General features: G+C 41.9%; 1 protein-coding gene and 1 pseudogene across 1 annotated transcript in view; both read right to left on the reverse strand.

Annotated features, from left to right (window-relative positions):
• The window catches only part of EHD4 (EH-domain containing 4), a 29,733-nt gene extending 28,089 nt beyond the window's left edge, over positions 1 to 1,644 (reverse strand). Inside the window, exon 1 of the mRNA XM_009887975.1 lies at positions 1,460 to 1,644. Within this exon, the coding sequence (XP_009886277.1) occupies positions 1,460 to 1,644 (185 nt within the window). The remainder of the gene's footprint in view (positions 1 to 1,459) is intronic.
• A 1,783-nt stretch (positions 1,645 to 3,427) lies between these two features.
• LOC104289064 overlaps positions 3,428 to 19,891 on the reverse strand; it is a 36,897-nt pseudogene continuing 20,433 nt past the window's right edge.

The following is a 19,891-nucleotide window of genomic DNA, read 5'->3' on the forward strand; positions in this document are numbered from 1 at the left end:
AGGCCCCCCCTCCCCTTCGAAACGAAATGCGGAAAGGCTTTGACAGCTCCGCGCTGAGCGTAGAGACGCCCAAATGCTTGTCGTGCTTTGCCGATGATGGTGGCTGCCTCTGGATGCCGAAGAAGTGCGTGACTAAGAGGCGTAGGGGTTAGCTACGACATTGGGCAACTATTTTAGACACTGAAAATTCTTAGTATAACATTGAAATTTTGCTGTGGGACGTGTGTAGCAGATACGGCCATTAGTTTTAAGCTCAGGTCTTGATACTGTGTTAAGCCACTTGGAAGGGTCACCTTTTCCTCTGATTTTACAAGAGATTTTAATGGGATACAATACAATATTCACTAAACCATTGAAGAATTAAAAAAAAAAATATTTTTTTTTCTCTAGGATAAAAGTTTGTGCTCACTCACTACTTGGAAAACAAAAGCTTGGGTTCCCAGTTAAAAAAAAATAAAAAAAACCGGGGGATTTTTTGCTGAATCTGTGTGTAAATACTATGCTGGAAGTATACCTTTTGTGTTGCATGCTTGTGTCCTTGGCTGCTTTGCACCATCCTTATCATCTAAATCCCTTTTTGCTGGTCCAGCACAGCTACTGATTCACATCTTTAGCTATATACCTTTCCTCCCCCTAATTTCCATCTTGAATATTACCTTTTCTCTGTATGCTCCAGCTCTTTTCTAAATACATCAGCAGGTTTACATGTGCCCTTTCCATCTCCCTCCTCATGCTGTTCCTCAAAGAACAGATGCTAGGCTCTAATAATGCTCAGTCCTGAGCATTTAACCACTCTGCCTTTTCTTGGTTCCTTGCTTCACATTTTATTTAGGGCTGTGCATGTGTTTTGCAACTCTTTTGTTGCAATTTCCATGCTGAGTCAAAGACTTTATGCCATTTAATGTAGGGCTTTGCTGACTGGCTTCCTAATTTTTTTTTTTTTTTTTAAATCTCCTTTTTATAGTTTGGTTTTGCATTCCTCTCATTTTCATGACTTTTCCCCATAGGTTAATCCATAGGTAATTAAGTTATCCTTGCATATTCTCCATGTTACTTCAGTAATTTCTTTTAAATGAATCTTGTATTACCACATCTTTAGGAGTTCTGACTGCTCCTGATCATTTATTACCTGCAAAAATATCTGAGCTGTGGAAAATGTAAGTACTGCAGTCTGGGGTGAGACTGCTTTCCCACTCGTCTTTGGTGCATCCAGTCTTTAGTGACAGGGGAACATCAAAGAAAGAGGGCAGGTACAATATTGTCTCAGACTGTCCTCCCAGCCTCCAGGAATTGATTCGGTGCGGGACTGAGGCACATACAGAGCCATTGTATTTTTCAGTCCTTGAAAATTTTCCAGTGAATGCAACAATCAGATTTTTTTAACTTGTAAACTTTTATCAATAACAACATCGGGGGCAAAGAGGTCTATAACTTAATTACATGTTGTCTGCAGAATTACCTTACTTTGTTAACTTTGAACCTGCTGCTTGCTAATTTTGTCTGATCCCCTCCAGGTCTTGTGTTAGAAGAGAGGTACACAGTCACTCCCTGTTCGTCTCCCACAGGGCACTGCAGATTTTGTAGATCTCTCTCCTCTCTGCCTTTCACTTGTGTTGTCCTTTTTCTGCGTTGCAGAGTCCCCATCTATTCGCCCCTTGCGTGGAAGCTGTTCCACCTCTTTGATCAGCCCTGACATTTTCCTCTGTATTCCTGTTGAATACAGAGAACTCGGAGGTACTGAACAATTATTTCATGTTAGCTTTTTGAAATGGGGTAAAGTGTTCATTGTTCTCTGTGACCCCTTCGTGGCTGCTGGAAAGCTGCAGGAAGGGCAGGGAAGCGTTTGCACTCACACACCTCGTTCTGCTTGTCTTCAGACTTCCTGCATAGATGCTTCCTGCTGTCAGTGGGATAATTTTTGCCCTTCAGACAATAAAGCTCTAACTGTATACGGGAACCTGGGAGTGCTTCCAGATTCCCAGGTCTGGCTGTGCCCTCTGGCTGCATCCCGTCCCACATTGTGGTGAGATCCAGCATGCATCAGCACGACTGCCGTCTTTGCTCTCTTGTTTCCATGGGAGGTAAACCCTGGGCATATGGCCTGTACGAGAGCTGTATGGGCTCCTGCAGTGTGCACCACAGGTAAGCGATCGCTGACCTAAGTGGTAACAGAAAGATTACGTTTCTCTGCACCAGAAGGAGGAGACCCTTGACCCTGAGGGCAAAGGGATTTGTAAGGCTTTCATTTTTGTCTCACAATAACCAGATCTCTTGACAAAGGATACTGCAGCAGAACTGAGGAGTGGTGAAGCCTGTAGGAAACATGGCCTTGTAGATGTAAGATGTCTACTGAATAAGTCAATAGCATCGAATAAAAGTTAATTTAGAAAAGGAATTGATGGAGACCTGGGATTCCATCTGTCAATAAAACAGACCGCTTACTTGAAAGGAGCCATGTTAATGTGATGACCAAAGTGTCAGAAAGTTCGAAGTTAATGTTCTGTTAACTTCAGTTTCAATACTCTACAGCAAGCTAAAAAATCACGTTGATATTAGGTGATACTGGGGTGTTATTAGGTATATAATTTTAGATCTGCTTTGTCTGTGCTTCTTGTGTCTTTTCAGATGTAATAGTTGCAAAAACTTTAAAGCTTTAAACTTTTGGTATGTACTGATAATATTTAAGTCCAGCTTAATAAAATAAATTAGCATGAGTCTGTTCTTGTAGAGATGGGTCTTAAAGGTAATCCTAAACTCTTGGGGTCCCAGGATCCTGGAGGAGTTCACATATAGGTCTGGAACAGGCATAATTTCTTCTTCAATATTTTTTCAGCAGCTATGAAATAAGTCTGCATGTTGTCTTCAATTGTCTTGCTAATAGAGGAAGAAGCACCTAAAAGAAATGGCTTTAACATGTACTTGCTGTGAAAAATGTTTATTTGCTGTAACTCTGACTCCAAAAAAGTGTTTTATTATATAAAGTTTAATATCTATTTACATTCACGTAAAGACTCCTTAGTTCACAAATGGCCTTCTTGGTTTTGTTTTAGAGACAATGGGTTTTGTTCTCTGCTGCCTTTCTGGACTAACAATCCTCTCTTTTTATAGCACAGGTAGAGCACAAACGTGGTCAGCATAAACTTCCTCATGCTTCCTTGTCCACACGTTTTGGCCTTGGTCTGAGAGGTCACTTCTGTGAGCATGAGCGGAGCGCAGCCTCGCCTAGCCACACTCCTGAGGTTGTCAACGAGGGAAGCACATTAATTCATCATGGAAGAGCTCTGGTTTTTGTGTTTATTCCCTTCACTGACAGACAGGCTTTAGCATTTGTGATGACAAACGAAGTGCTATTCTTAGCGTTCTTTGGCTTTTCTTCACTTCCTAATCAGATTCCTTTTTTTCTTCATTAACAGGACTCATAGGTATTTTATTTCATATTCCCTAGGGCTGGGCAGCTGGCCAAATGCTGGGTTCCCTCTCTATCAGGCACACACATACCATCCCCATTGGGTGTTTTTTGCAGTGATTGCTCTTTCTTATGCTGCTTTTTCCGCTCCACGGCAGTACGCAATGCCTGAAGAATCAAATCTTTATTGTTCTGGACGTTGTAGTAACTTAGGTTCACCAGTTTGTCAAAATCTTCCTCTGAATAACTCAGATTGTTTATGTAATATGGACCACAGGTATTAGCAACATCAACATCACCCTCTGCCATCTCTGAGGGGCTACGTTTCACACCTAAGGGACAAACAATGACTCCGTTAATTAGCAAAAAGCAATTAGGGTCTGGGTGTTTCTCAGGCATGCACACATAGTGTGTCACAGCCCTAAATTTGCCCTGCACAGGTGTTTTATTGCTGGGATATTTGGTTGCCAGCAGAGGGTGGAGAAGCTGGTGGTGGTGAGGCGAGTAGGGGTTGTCCTGGGTGCTCTTGGAAATGCCAAAACAAGCAGCTCCTTTTTTGAGCACAGAAGGGTGAGACTCCTTGCCTCCTCCCCTAGCTCTGGAGTGAGCCGTCAACATGATCCCCAAGCCCCCCTCAGCACTGATGTTCTCCCAGTTATTGCAGCATCCTACTTCTAGCCAAGGTGCAAGCAAATGGCAACCACTCTTCCTCTCTTTCCTCCCCTTCTCCCAAAGCAGACAACAGCAACAAGGACCTCGTGACAGCATGGTTTCTTTCCAGGCAGTGGGCCTGAAGCCACTGCCACTTTCTGTGCCTTCCAGCTTTGACTCTACGTCGTGTTGTTTCCCTCACTGCTATGCTTTCATGCCTCCAGAAATGGGCTGCTGAAAATCCATGTATTTCGGTGATTCAAGCTTTACAAAAGTGCACCTGCCTTCTCAGCGACCTGACAGATATTCTTTTCCCCAGCACAGCCTAAATCTTGCTCTAGCACAATCTGCTACATTGTTGTGGTTCCTACTGGGAAGAATTATCAAAAAACATAGAAAACAGACCTAAACAAGTAGATTCTGTGATCTAAACTGAGAGAGTCCACAGAGTCATTATCTGGACACAGCCTGGAAGCAGACAGCAAAAATATTTACGGTAATTTCCTTGAGCTACCTACTACTATAAAAACCAACAGGCTTTAGGTAACCTCAACAGTGAGAGTGAGGCTGATATTCCCTGAATCACTTAAGATTTGGCAGGGACACTGAGTGAACTTTTCATGCCCATCCCAGGATAATCAACACGTATATCACAGATCCAGGCAAAATAATTAGGCAGGTAGTCCCATAAGTGGCGTCTCTTGAAATATTAGCTCCATCATATCTTATGATCTGAAGGCAAATTCAATAAACTTATTTATTTTAATTCATTTGACAGTAGAAACCAGATCCAAAGCTAATGGAGAACTTTTTTTGCAGGCTATCACAAAAAGAGCAAATATTCACAGGGACCTTCACAGTAGGTTGTTGGTACAGGGCAAAAAAATACTCAATGCGTACCCTGGAAATCACAAATCTCAACAAATTCATAGATGCAGAACATGTAAAACACATCTCCTAACTTGTTTTTCTAGGGCCTTCATAAATCACCTGATAGATATACTCCTCCCAGCTTTGCAGAGAGAGTTACAAGGAACCGGTTCCACTCAAGTGAAGCAGTCTAAGCCTCACGCAGAGAGGATTTGGATTTACTTGATTGTGGAATAGTTTAACCAGTGCAGAACTAACCCAGTTTGAATGTCAGTTTTACTCATTTACTGCCCAGGCTCTAAATTCCCTTTGCTGAGCAAGCTGATGAATGAGCCGGCTGTGGAAAAAACTGCCCGTTCATGTGGTTGAACTAATACTTCACATGCTGTACTGTTTAGACCTGCCCTAGGCCATGGTACTGAAGCATTATAAATTAAGCTGATCTCTGCCTGTCACTAACAAAGGGCAGACGTCCATTCCCAGCCTCCCAGGACTTTCTGCAGCATCTGTCCTGCTGCTATGGAGGTCAGGTCTCAGCAGCGAGGTGGCATCTGGTCCAAAAAGCCTGCACGAGCCGAGCCCTTCCACGTCAGCTCAGCTGAGACTTCACCTGTGGGGGCCTGACAAGGACCCCTTCACTCTGTTTCCGTTTAGTCTCAGCTTGCAGCTACCACCTGAACCAGTTGGGCAGCACAGGCTTGCCTCAAGTGTATGTTATACGCGGATATTACGGAAATCTTCACATACAACTTCTACATACCTAGTAACAGCCCTCTTTAGATTCCCTGATCATTTATGTTGACATGTAGCATCTGCACATCATCTGATGTACACCTCATATTAGATAGCTGAGTTAGGCACAACATCCCTGGGTTCTGGAAATTATTGAGGGGGAAATGGGTGGCAAACTCCCTCACAGAGCAGTACCAAAGCTAATTCTCAGTTCCTGTTCTAGTTCTTTCTCCTTTTTTCCTTTCTTTAATTCTTTCTATAAAGAGCAACTGCAGAAAGCAGCCTTTCAGTTATCTGATCTGTGTTAAGAGCTGGAGTAGAATGGTATGTGTACCTGCGTAAATACCCTTAGACTATTTGAATCCTGTTCAAAACCCCAGTCATATACCTCAAATGTGCAAGGAACTCAATCCAGAATATCTACAAAGCAAAAGTACCATATGATTCTTTATGACTTATTTAAAAAAAAAAAAAAAAAGGAAATTGGGACAATAGTTTATGCATTTGTTTTGCTATTAAATTTAATGTACCATATACCAATCTAGAACCTTTGTTTTTCAGTGTACTGTGGGGCTTTGAAGTGATGGAAAAATAAGTGTTCTCACAACATGAGTTAGGAATTTTATCATCTGGAGAAGGAGTAACTGAAACTTTTGGCACAAACAGAGGTAGTATGGCATCATGGGATATGGTACCAGGACTTAGAATTCATCGGTTTTGAAGTAACTGGCAACGTTGTTATTGAAACTCTTTAAATTCTGTAGTAGGACTCACTGAAGTGAACAGAAACTGTCAGCATGGCTCAGTGTTGTCTTTTCATCACTTCACTATGGCGCAGTGTTCTATTTTCATCACTTTGCTAGTTCACACTTTTGTTTTCAAGGTTATCTGCCTAACTGTAAGCCTGGAAATTATTTTAAACTATGAAATACATAGATTCCCCAGAGCATTCTCTAACAAGAAAGGATGACAAGTATGAGAGGAAATAACCCTGCTAATTTCTGCCACTGCGGATAAACAGAATATACTTTTATCAGTAAACTCTACAAGCTACCTATGAAAAGCCAGGAAGAAATCTGAAGGGAGCATATGTGCCAAAGGCTGATCCCAGCTGCTGCTCTACTGTCCAGGAAAAATTACTTATTTTAAGCTTCTTGATATGGTTCAGGTCTAAGTAAAGAGAGTCTGAGTCCATGTTTACAGCCTGATCTGAAGAACAGATAATGCACAGTAAAACAGAGAAAGAAGGCAGCTGCTGCCTCTGTTAATGTCATGGGTAACTGTATACTTACCAGGTGCTTTGTAGTCCCTGAAGGTGTCATTTACTAGAGGGAAAAATATCACAATTGGCGTTTCTGGGCTCTCCTTGTCACCAACAATGTAGCATTCCTTTAGATGTGGGGTTTCCTGATCATCTGCCAATTTCGCAAAGTATTTAGAGGCTTCTTTCAGGGGCTGGTTGGCACAATAGGAAAACAAAACAAAAGAAAACATCAGAACATAGGGAAGCACTTTGAATTTGACCAAACCCCAATTTCACTAGGAATGTTTGTGGGGTAAGGGCCTACTTCTGACATAGTGGCCCGTACCCCACTTAGGTGTAGGCTGCATATGGAGCCAAGACCTGGAAGGCCAGAGTTAATTGGGATGGATCTGGGTCCACATGCCTCTGTCTTTGAAAATCTACATCCCACATTTAGATATTAAAAATGCTGCCTTTAGGCAACTTTTTATTCCTAAAGAATTCAAAGCTCCTGAATACAATCTGTTCTTGCGTTTTATTTGCTTATCTGGTCTTCTGCATCAAACCCTTCTATATTTACAGTTGTATTGTCCTGAATGTACATTTTCCCATGCATAAGACTATGTATGATTGCATTGAGAAGCCTCAGACAACTTTTAAATGCATTCAGCTTCATTCATTCTACATCAGCCTGCCTTCAAATCAGCTAAAACACATTTACACATAAAAATGGGCAGATTCAGTTTACTAAATGCTTACTTCCTGATAACACTGGTACTGTTCAATAAGGATATGTGACCCTGGTAAACTGTTAGCTTATTTACACTTCCCAAATACTGGGGAAAAAGGTTTCTCTGAGTAGAGGATCAGCCGTTCTGGGAGCTCAGTGACGAAACAGAGAAATCAGTAAAGAAGAATGTAGAAGGCTCACCCCTGTCTGGGAACCTGAACTGTAGTTGAAATGCAAAACGACATCCACTTTTCTTTCCGGTCTCATAAGGGGTGGGTAACTGGTAGCAAAGGCAAACGCAGTATCAATCAGGATGAGGTAGTCTGTCGCTGCTGTCAGGTGGTTGGGCTGTGAGTCGAGCTCACAGTCTAGAAAAGAAGCATTATTTTTTGTGTGTGCAAGAGATGTGCTGAGGGCAGTCAGTTGTTAACAAAAAGAGAATTCAGCTTTTCTTGGGTCTTAGACGTACCTATATAGCTGATAGCTGCAGTTCAGTCATTTCTCAGTTCCTCATCCGGCTTCCTTTTTTCACTATTTACTCTGCAGTTTCTTTGGCTTTCCTCTAATTAAGAGGGATTAAGTTTGGGCTCAGGAGAATAGAGTTAATTCCATCTCCTGGTTTTGTGTGTGACTCTGATCAGGTCAAGGATTTTTGTTTTTTTCTTCTTTTAATATGGAAAAAATTAAAATGACACCTCAGTGTCTCAGCACGCTAAAGAGTAAAGACGTTTGGTGCCTTGCCCGTTATGGGAAGAGTCACACATCTACTACGGCACATGGAAGATCTGGTACCAGACTGAACGCAATTTCCCAAACTGGGTAATAGGGAGTACTATTAAAAAGGTTATATCTTACTTACAAGTAAAAAGGTAACATGAAACAGGGCTCCCTCCCACGTCCCTTGAGTATTGGCCGGGCAAGAGACGGCATGCGATGGCACCAGTGCCGTGCCACAAGTGTGCAGGCTGGCCGGCTGGCACATCAGCAGACATACGCTGGTTGACTAATCAGGATCTTTCTCATCTATCAGTCGCCAGACTTCATGAAATATTTAAGAACTTATTTTTGAAGCCTCTCCTGCTACCTATTTTCGGCTTCCAGTGACAAACAGTTTCAAATATTATGAGAGGATGGCAATAGAACAAAAAGACAGTCAGCTTGATAATCTCCTAAGCACTGTTTCTTTTTCATAAGGTTGGTTTAAAATATAACTAAAAGCAGTCTGCTATTACCATACCTTTCCATTTGGAAAATTCGCTCTCTAGGTAGTTGTTGTTTATCTGGAGGCCCTTCAGGAAGTTATGGATTTCTGAAGCTGCTGGCCGTAACATGGCAACATCTCGGAAAATGTCTGAAAAGCTGTCAGTGGGACACACCACGCGAGTATTCAGCTCATTTGGTCTTGTAGGGAATAGGGTTTCGTCATCTGCAGAAGAAAGAATAACGGTTCTTGTACGTGGCGTCATTTTTGATGTCAATATGTGCAATCATCATTTGTTTTAACGTGTTTGGCAAAACTTGGACTTCTTTCTCTTTTTATTTCCAGGATCTCCACAAATCTCTCAGTTTTTCAGCTAAGATTTGAAAGATCCATTTCTTCTTCTCACTCCACAGTGGTAAAGGCTTTGTTTGTACTGGAAAAGAGTCCATCTCACCTACTATAAATTTCTTAGCTTTTCTGTGGTTTTATCCACTACAATATCTTGCACTTCATCTTCCTTTGCTACTCTGTGTTAGTTTCTCTCAGCCACACACATAAAAACCCCCACAAACATAATGTTTCTTAGTAGCAAATGCAAGATCCTTGTTTTAACAACCAGAAACTACCCCCTACGAGTGCAAGAAGATAAAATAAATCACCATTTTTGCTACATTTCTCTTCCTTCTCATCTTTTTTTCTCCGTAGTATGTCTGTCTTGGGTATTTCTCCTTGAAATCCCACCCTGCAGATCTTTCTTAATTTGGTAATGTGTTTTGCAAATCTCATCCTTGTGACTAGTTTGGAATGATTTCCAGTAGTACTGAAGTTCGTATCCATGCTTTGTAGACTCCAGAGATGCAAGGATGGTGTTTGCTCTTGTTTCTGTGAAGCCTCGTGCTATACTCCTACTTCCAAGAGAGGAACTGGGAGACTGTGGATCTCTAGGGGAGGCTTCCAGCCTCTCCTATTGTACAGGGATATTTTTCTCCATTTTTACCCTTGTGGTCTGAAAATGGGTCATATGAGGGCTATTCTGTCTTTTATCTCCTATGACAGGTCCTGTGGATTCTTTTCTCAGACAACTGAAATGATTGCCATGCTGTAATACACAGCATGAATTTCCTCCTGGTTACCATGTGGATTACAGGAATCCCTGAAGAGGGAATTCCAAAATGGCTTTGAAAAATTCAGTGAGAGAACAGCAGCACAGAGGGTCAAAAAAAAAAAAAAAAAAAAGACAAAATAAAATAACATAATGGTATAAGAATAACCTACCTATGTCAGTAATTTTGTCTCGGGTCCATTTGTGCCAGAAGTCTTCTGAATGAACAGATATATACCAAGCATCCATAAGATTCAAGGAAAATACACTGCTCCAGATTCCTATGGAATAGGATATATTTGACAGAAAGTAAACCAGTAAAGACCTGGAAGCATTTTCACTCAGTGACCTTCAGTACCTTTTGAATTCTCTATCAAACTTTACTCATTATGTTATCTGTGAACAAATAAAAGGGACTGTCTTTATAAATCAGTATACAAATCCATAATGTACATAAAGAATCTAATTTGTTGATGTATATTAAAAGGTTTGATAGCATTTTCAGTATATCTGCTTACACATTCATTTTTGTTATGGGGCAAATAACATTTTGTCAAGTTCATTTTAATATTTCTACCTGACCTCAACATTCATTATTCTCCAAGTTCCCAAGTTCGTAATTCTAAAGGTTTCATTTGGAGCGTTAACAGTCATCACACAGGACTGTCAACCACAAAACATTCAAGATTTGTACACTAATATCTCTTAGAACAGGGAAGCTGACTTAAACGTTTTTAAAATAGAAAGTGTAAATGTAGGAGTCTTTTGATTTGCTTTCTGATTTTGGGGGGTTTAGGGCATATTCAACATCTTGAAGTTCTTCCTTCTGCTAACAGATGTAGCAAACCTGATGGCAGTCCAGACTGCCACCTATCTGCAATCGTCTTTCAGGCTGAGCACACACCGTTACCTGCTATGGCTAAATGTGCCGGGTGTGCAAGGTTCCTTCCTGAACCCTCCAAACTGCAGAACTAAAGCTGGTGCTCTTGGGAGGAACATCGTGGTGGACAGAAGAGGCTGCACCTGAGCAGCCTGGTGATCGCTTGACCCATCAATGCCAGCCTGCCCTTAGAGGGACGGGCTTGGCCACGCAGGAGAGAGCTGCAGGACCTGTGTGGTCGGTCCCTGCTCTGTTCAGGGGCTGCACTGTGAAGGAATTTGCTGAAAACCTTTCAAATAATCGTGTCACTGACATGAGTAACACTGCCTGAATGAGGGGACTCTGGGTCATTGGCAGGGAACAGGGACACAAGTGTCCCGGCATTACTCTAGAGAAGCAAAGAAGAAAGTGCCAAGGTGGGAGGTATAGGAAGGGGGCTGGTGACCTGATGGCATTTCTGACCACCGAAGGGGAGACCTGGGTACCTTGTTTGACACTGCAGCCGGGGATGGGGAGATTCTGACTGCTTCCTTACACCTCACCGCTAGCTGTAGTGAAAACTCTACACAGGCAAATACTCTTCACTTCTCAAAAAACCCCCGAAACTTCCTTTATGCAATTGGTGGAAGTAGGAAGAACAATGAGGCAAGAGATTGCTTTTGCAAAGGGAAAAGAAGATTCCCTTACTGCTTTTGCTGTTCTTATGCAAGAGAGAAAAAAGGTAAATTTTATGACCTATTTGCACGCTGAAATGGAAGTGTTATCCTGCAGGAATAATCAGAGTTAGCTGTGGCAGGAACATTGTAGATAAAAGGCTGTATTTTAGAGATTCAGATTGCAGAAGAGATTGATGATTTAACTTAGTCGCAACATTACACAACTTCTGTTGCTGACAAAGATGTGTAAGTATTGTGAAGGCCTCATGTCAGTAAGCATAACCACATATGAAATCAAATAAATCTGTTCAGCTGAATAAAATTGCAGAGAAGATAAAAAAATCCTGCAGATGGTGACCTGTTATCAGGTCTAGTATTTTACCATATACTGTTCATGGCAGATAAAAGAAATACTAACTGCTTTCTTTCAGAAGAGGAGTTTACACAGGAGCAGATTATATTGTATTACATTACGTTTCCGCAGAGCAACAAATCACCTTCCAAAAAGCAGATTCTGGATTCCGGGATTTTCTTCATCAGGCGGCCCATAAAGAACTCACTACCAAAATCTTCTGCACGAATGAAAGCGCCATATTTGAGGAATCCTACCTCATAAGGGGTGAATTCCACCCATTCTGAAAGAAGAAGCACAAGACAGACTGATTACAGCAGCAGAGGCACAAATTAGATGAATAAAACCTATGATAAAACCAGGTTAAGGCGGACTCATTTCTAACTAACATGCTTTGCAAACAGACATTTATTCTGTGTACATTCCACAGTGTTGAACATGAGGAGTGAATTGTACTCTTACATCTAAATGTCTCTACAAACTTTAGATTTCTGAGGTAATTTAGCAGGTAATTTTGTGACAATGTCCTCCATCATCCTGCTTTTTGATCGTGAATACAGCTGAACACAATAAGGCGTTCAAAAATTTAACTATTAAAATTCTACTCTTAGGTGGATTGGACCTTTAGAGGATTTGTGCATTGAATTGATTTCTTTACCTAGTCCTAAATTGACCCTTATTGGGATTAAATGTGAAATGCAATTCTGGAGTATTATTACCTCTAAAATCCTGGTCGCTGATTTTATCCTTCACATTGAGAGAGAGGTAGATGGGCAGGGGATTCTGACCCTGATTTAGTGCCTGCTGCTGATCTGTGAGCTTATGGGAGTCCTCCTGTTTTGAAGAAGGACAGTAGCTGAGGACGGTTAGATGACACAAAGAGCCTCCCACTCCATCTAAGCCTGGGCTCTGACAATGCATTGTACACCGGACACCAATGAGGATGTTTCCCAACAGTTTAGTTCAGAGAGGTGCTATTATTCCTATATCTGACCCTCCCCAGCCCAGCACTTCAGTACACAAATAGTCCTAAGTCTAGTTCATATGCTGAAAAAAAACTGAGACTTCAACGGTAGAAAGAAAATGTTGTTATTCACATTATTTACTCCAGGAAAATGTCTGGAAATATTTGAAAAACACTCTTGGCATGAACTATTTCATTCAGAAAGAGTAAGCCCTTCCCTGACTGCCTGGAAAATCATCTCTTCCTCAGACCTGTGATGGAGCCAAGCCTCAGGCAGAGTTAATATTTCTTGAGCCTCGACTCCTACTGCTTCTGCTGAAGAGCATCTTGCGTAGTCAGGCAGAGGTGGAAAGGGCAGGACAGTCTGGGAGCTGTGCCAAGGCTTGAGAGGGTGCTGGGTTCAGATCCTCCTCAAAGGAGAGCTGCAGGTACTCCCCCTTTCTGGAGCAGCCCTTGGAGGGATGGTTGTGCCACTGGGCTTCCCTCAGGTGGTGCCGGTCCAGGGGACACGGTTGTGGCACTGCGGGGACACTCACAACTCCCTGATGAGCCACCCCCAGGGAGTCTCTCGCACTGTGCTGTGCTCGGGCAGTAGAAATTTGGATGTGTGTGGAGAAATTTGTATTATAGGGGGAAAGTTTTCTCATTCTTAAGTAAAAATGGCCTATTGGCAACAAAATAGTCACAAATACTAAATCAGAGCCTGAACATGGCCTTTTGGTGGAAATGTCCCATTAACAACTCAGAGATACTGTCTTTGGTTTTGTGTTTGTCATCACACTGTGCAGCTTTTTCAAAAGAACAGCGGGATTTTCGTTTAAATATTTACATGTGAATAAATTTTAAAGATGCTCATCCTATAAGTTTCCTGTTATTTCTCTTTATTCCCACTCTTTCTGTATGAGGTGTGATGCTAAGATCTGCATAATGCAGCCGACAAACACAAAGAATGATACTGCCAAGGCACGTACTTTAGGCATCTATCTGAAAAACAAACAAACAAGCAAAAACACCCTTTTCTGTAAGGGTGGTCAAACACTGGCATATGTTGCCCAGAGAAGTTGTGTCCTCACCTGTGGAGACATTCAAAAGCCCATGTTCTGGGCAGCTGGCTCTAGCTGACCCTGCTTGAGCAGGGCTGTTGGATAAGACAAACCTCCAGACATCCCTATAATCTCAACCATTTTTTGATTTACTGTCTGCCCTCACCTCTATCTTCACTAAATATGCAAATCTGAAGAGAAAGGTGCTGCTATTGTACCTTTTCATGTAACATGGTTTCAATGATGAGTCCCCATAGATCTGTGAAACATAGCTGATGTCCTTCCTGTTCCCTCCGGCACAACTCTTTCAAATAGTATTTCAGACGATCGGGGGCAAAACAAGTAAAGAACTTATTTTTGAGCACATGCTTCCGGGCATCCTTGAGTGTTTCCTTAAGATCCTTTTGGGACCAGTCAGGATCTTCATACAAGTTTGACATGGTCCTTAAAAAAAAAAAAACAAACAAAAAACACAAGGAAAAATGTGATGTCTGAAGCAGAGCTTTGGGAAGTTATCATGCCTTGATTTACATGAAACACACACGTGTATGTGGTACCATCCACGTGTTTAGCCAGGACTGAATTAATTCCAAATGCTGGCAAATGCCACCAAAGGAAACAAGAAAAAGCCACAGCAGAAAAAGAAAGTCCTTTCTTGATATAAAGAGCATACAACTCTTCAGATCATTTCTTGACATCGCATATAGAAAATTCCTATGAAGACTTCGCTTATCTTGGTCTTACCATGTTGTGCCGGATAAACCAGTGATGTATGAGACACAGTCCAAGACATTCAGTTCCTGCACACTGAGAAGGTGAGCGTACATGGCTGTCAGGGCTCTGGTTCCACCACCCGTTGTCATGATTGCCACCACAGGTACCTGTTCAATCCCAAAATACATGCATTTAGTGACATGGTCTGAGAAGAGAGAGGGACATCATTGATTAGAAAAGAGAAAGTTACAGCACTGATAAAGTAATAAAGATGCTGCATGCCACTAGTCTGCAAGGAGAAGAAAAACCTGAATTAATAATGGGTCATAGAAGGAGTAAGAAACACTTCATGTTTTCTTCGCCAAGCAGCTGTGCATTACGACATGAAATCCATCATCTCAAACATCACATTTTCAATGCTGTATTGCAAAACCAATAACAAAGACCAGCAAAAAACTGGAAGTAATGGTACCTCCTGCCACCTGGAAGATTTTTTTTCAGATGCAATAGACCAGAAAACACAGGTGCCGTCTCACAGTTTCCATGTGAGCAGTAATAACCTCTCTGTTACTGAAGTTTGCTAAAGCCAATTTCTACTATTGTACAGTTATTTCACAGGCCATGCTGGATGTATCACGGCTTAGGGTTTAAGAGCACAGACCAGTTCAGGTCCCCTGAGACCAGAGGCTGGGAACATCATCCCCTTTTACAGTTGCTGGAGGGAAAGAGAAACCATACTCACTCCACCTACCACGTATGTACATACAATACTAGCTATGTGAGGGAACTGCAATTACTTCTTTCTGTGATAATACAGAAATCCAGAGTCTGATAGTCTTAGAAGAAGGATTAAGAAAATGGCCCACAGCTTAGCGCTGGCATTTAAAGGCAAATGTGTGTGTGAAAGGTGCAGCAGTGCAAAAAACCTGCTGAGCTCAGTTTAGGGCAAAACGAGGAAAATTTGTCGTGTCTCTGCATCTGAGTTCAGGCTTCACACTGCAGTTGTGGGAGTATAATTAAAAAAGGGAAACCTGCTTTTTCCCTGCCTTGGACCCTCTGTTATCATTGCCGTTTGCCAAGCAAGCGCACGCTCCAGCTGCGGCAGATGGTGAAGTCAAACCGGCAGTGTGTTCTGCTCGCACAACGGGAGCCGAAGTGCCGGCACAAAAGGCACAACAAAATAAAGTCCGGTTTGAACTGTGAGGGAAGGAAGTGCTGAATCAATGGTTTAGATCTGGCTGAGATGACTGTGAAGCCTAAAAGAAGCTTCGGCTTTGGTCCTGAGAGCACCTGGCCCTTCCCTGCACTATTGTGTGGGCTGCTACTCAACACAAAGCTAGATACTGTAGCAACGGGGCTACGGGTTTTTATTAATGTTCCCTATGAGTACTAATTTCTTGCCCAGAATAAAGAAGCCAGCCATAGCTTGTACATGAAACTTTACACTGTTTCCAGAAAAATGGGAACTGGACACAAATGCTACATTTTGACACTCAACTGTGGAGAAAACAGGGAATAATTATGTCTCGGATACCTCATCGTCCTGCAAGTCCTCCTCCAGCTGAAGAATGTCCTTCAGAGCGGCTGCAGCCACCTTCTTCCTCTTGCGGATGAAATCCCGTTCCTGGGCACACAGGTCAAACCCTAGGCGTACATCTAGGTCTTCCTGGCTGGAAGAGAGGATCGGGTATCTCACATCCCATTTATAGTCTAATTCATCATTTTAATTGCTTCTACTTCATAAACAGACATGCCTTCACCATCGGGTCTATATAAAGCAGAGCAGGAAGAGATGAAATGTTTTTGGTTTTTTCCTAGAGAACAACAGTGCGTCTTCCTTTGGACTAAGAGGGTTTCTTTTTTTCTCCTTGCTGAAGATGCCTGAAATTAAATAGCTACAAGTAACAGAATTGTTCCCTTTCAGACATAAAGCCAAAAGCCTGCAGAGGGCAGTGTTTTAAATGTGGCTTTTAAACGCACCTTCAAAATTTGTGCAAACTTCCACTGATACCTGTGAATCGAGGACTGAAGTTGTGAATGTTCGTGCTTGGATTTATTTTTATTTTTTTTGTGGGGGCATATATAGTCATTTACAGATATTCGTAAGCACTACAGTTGCAGCTTGGAAGCTGCTATGAAAATATTTCTTAGGTGTGATAAGGAAGAAGTTTTTAAATGACAGCTGTAAACTGTATGTCTATCTAATAGAATATTTTCTGAAAAAAAACAGCATGATAGAAGATGCACCTGCTGTTGTAAGGGAAGAGAATTTCCTACATAATGTAGCATATGCATCTCATAAATTTTACTAAGGCCTTAACCATACCTCAAAATACACAATGTGTTTCCTTGGTTTAGAAATAAGCAATCACTTGATTGAGTTAATTTGCATTTATCTCTTTGAGTAGACATTAAAAAAAAAATGCACATAGATTTATTATTTCAATTTTTTCATATCCTAGAGTGACCAGGCACTCTGACTTTGGTCTTATAGGTTTTTTCTCTGACATTGTGAAACAGAAAGGTTTCTTTCAATTAGTTTTGAAATGCTCCTTTTATTGAAAATCTTCATTTGGCAATAACGTGTAGAGGTATCACTTGTAGAGTGTCTATAGTGGCCCTTAGCACACAATTTTGATTGCAGCACAGTATCAATAGAAAATTGGCATGTTCTTTATAAACCTTTTCTTAACTCGCTCTATAGTCTCCTTACATAAATTCACTACCACTGAAAATCTCTGTATTGTGTACTTAGTCCATTTTATTTTATAGTCTGAAATGAGGATGAGGCAGCATCCAGGACACAGGCAGTAACAAAGGGTTTGGAACTTGATTGGCAACTACCCAAATTCAAAGAACTAAGGGGAAAAACACAGAAGGAAGATAAATAAGATGTCTTACCATTTTTTCACCTTAAAGTGCAAATCAAATTTTCTGTGCTGAAAATCAAAAAGTTAAAATTATGAATATTGATACTTTGTTTAAAACAGTCCTTTTCCCCCACTCGGAAGGAGATGTAGCTCTTTTGGGTCATCATTACATCTACAAATCTCTGAACCTCCATAAACTGAGATTGGGAGATAGACCCTGCTCTCAATGTTGCATTGGTACCCAGAGATGTGCACTGACCTTGGTATTATCATCTATAGTCTGCATCTTCTCTCTGTTGTGAAACTCGGGTGTAGCTTGCCTTGGCACTTAGCTACATGAATAAACAGCAGAAGAGCTGCAGTGCTACACCTCACCTCCCTGGAAGGGTCCGCCGTTAAACATGGGTCTTGAAACTAAAGTCTTTCATACAATAATTTGAGATACAAATCCCAAAGAGTCTGAGCACCCCATAAGCATGTCACAGGTTTGCATGCCGTGGCAGTGTGCCAGGCTGCAGCCTCACCTCTCTGTCCTGGTGGCACCCAGTGACCTCCAGCCTGGCTAAGGACATGGACAATAGAAGGAACACGAACAACAGCTTAGACACTTTTCTTCTTCCTCCTTCTCCTCTGGATTTCCCATTTTATTTTACTCCAAATAATTGACCTCATTATGCATCACCCTAGATTTGAGGGAGGTTAGAAAACAACTGGCGCTGTCTAAAGAGAGGTGGTCTTTGGTTTCTGCTTCTTGGGAACCAGCAACAATTTTTAAAAGCTTGCAAAGGATTCTCCATGGCTAGTGGACACTTACCTCGCCGACTACTTCCCACTCGGAGGGGAGCGACTTCAGAGGGAGAGTCAAGGGGACGCTTCTGCTTCTTCTTGCTCCACATGACACGCAAGCACACTGAAAAGGAGCATGGAGTGCTTTGTGGTTAAGACAGAAGTGTTCTTCTCTTTCTGCCTACTCACACGTAAAGGTCAGATCATAGGACTGTCTGTGTTGTCTACCATGTTCCGGGGTAACGTACAAAGGTGGGAAGCCTCCTCTTCTTTGTGAGTGCAACATCCAGGGAGGGTTGCTTGTACTTGGCATAGTGGAAGAAAGTGGGATCTGGGAGAGGGGAGCAGGAATCACAGCCCACTGAAACTCTCTGGGTTTCTTCAAAGGATCCTCTCACTGTAAATGTTAGCTCGTTCGCTAAACAATGAGATAAAATGCACATGAAAAGTTACTTCTAATTGTGAAAAAAGAGAAATGGAAAAAAATAAGCATAAGGTAGCTTTAACAAAACCGTTCTCCTCTTCCTTTGTATTTGGAAAGCTGTGTTCTGAAAGTGATCCAAGATCAAACCATTACAGGTGGTTGTATCTTTCTAATGGGCTGAATAAGAAGTCAAATGGGAGTGTGATATGAATGGCATTGAATTTTGGACTGCTGCATTTCTATTCCAGTTGCGTCATGACACAATAATTGCAACCAGGTACTTTGCATTGTAAATCATCCTCATCCCAGGCCAAATAATGAGCAACAGAAGTTCTCAGCCTCCTAACATAAGATCTGACTCTGCAGCAGATGACCCTATTTATATGAAGAGACGAGCTAATCCTGCCAGTGTGTGTTGCGCATGCTCTGAGATTGCCTACCAGATCCAGCCCCTCAGGGGATGTGGGCAGAGGAACTTCTAGATTCTGGATGTTGATCAGGGTGAGGCAGGAGCCAGCTGCTGAGCGGCTAACCCCTGCAAAAAACGAGGTGTTTCTGTGCGTATGCAGAAGTTGAACTGTCAGAGATCCTGAGAAAAGTTAAGGCCATGGACTATTCATGCCTAAGGAAGTAAGCTTCTTCAGGGTTTAGCAGTACGACAGCAGACATTTTCAGGATCTCATCTTGGGGTTTAGATACCTTCTGTAGAAGCATCTGATGTTGTTTCTAGTCTGGCACAGGGCTCCCCATGAAGTCAGAGCCCTGAACCTACACCTGCTGCAGAATGGGTGGTGTTCCCCACTGCAAAGTTTTTACAAGTCACATTAGATATGGTCAATTAAAGCCTTAGTATTTGGATGATACAATTTCTAGGCATTGGTAAAGAGGATAAAATCACTAATATTCAGTTAAAGAATTAATAAGCTTACCTGAAAAATGCTTCTTTTTCATCCTGCTATCCAAGTGAACTTCCAAACAGGCTACTTCACGACACTAGAACAGACGTGATGGGGACAGAGAATTAGATAACTCATCCAGCCATCTCACCACCAGTGCTGGCAGATGTTGGAAGGGTCATTGTAGGAAGGGTCACTGCTTGAATGTAGGGGGCAACTGTGTGGACTTCTGCCAGACCCAGTGAAAGTTAGAATTAACTTCATTGTTACGAGGGAAGATGGTGCTATGCTAAACACATTGTAATTTTCAATGGATGCAGACAAAAGAAGGGGAAATGATAGTAGTCTGAAGGCTCCTCTAAGATCATGCT

This window comes from Charadrius vociferus, unplaced genomic scaffold (assembly GCF_000708025.1).
Source record: "Charadrius vociferus isolate BGI_N301 unplaced genomic scaffold, ASM70802v2 scaffold337, whole genome shotgun sequence".
NCBI classification, from domain to species: domain Eukaryota; kingdom Metazoa; phylum Chordata; class Aves; order Charadriiformes; family Charadriidae; genus Charadrius; species Charadrius vociferus.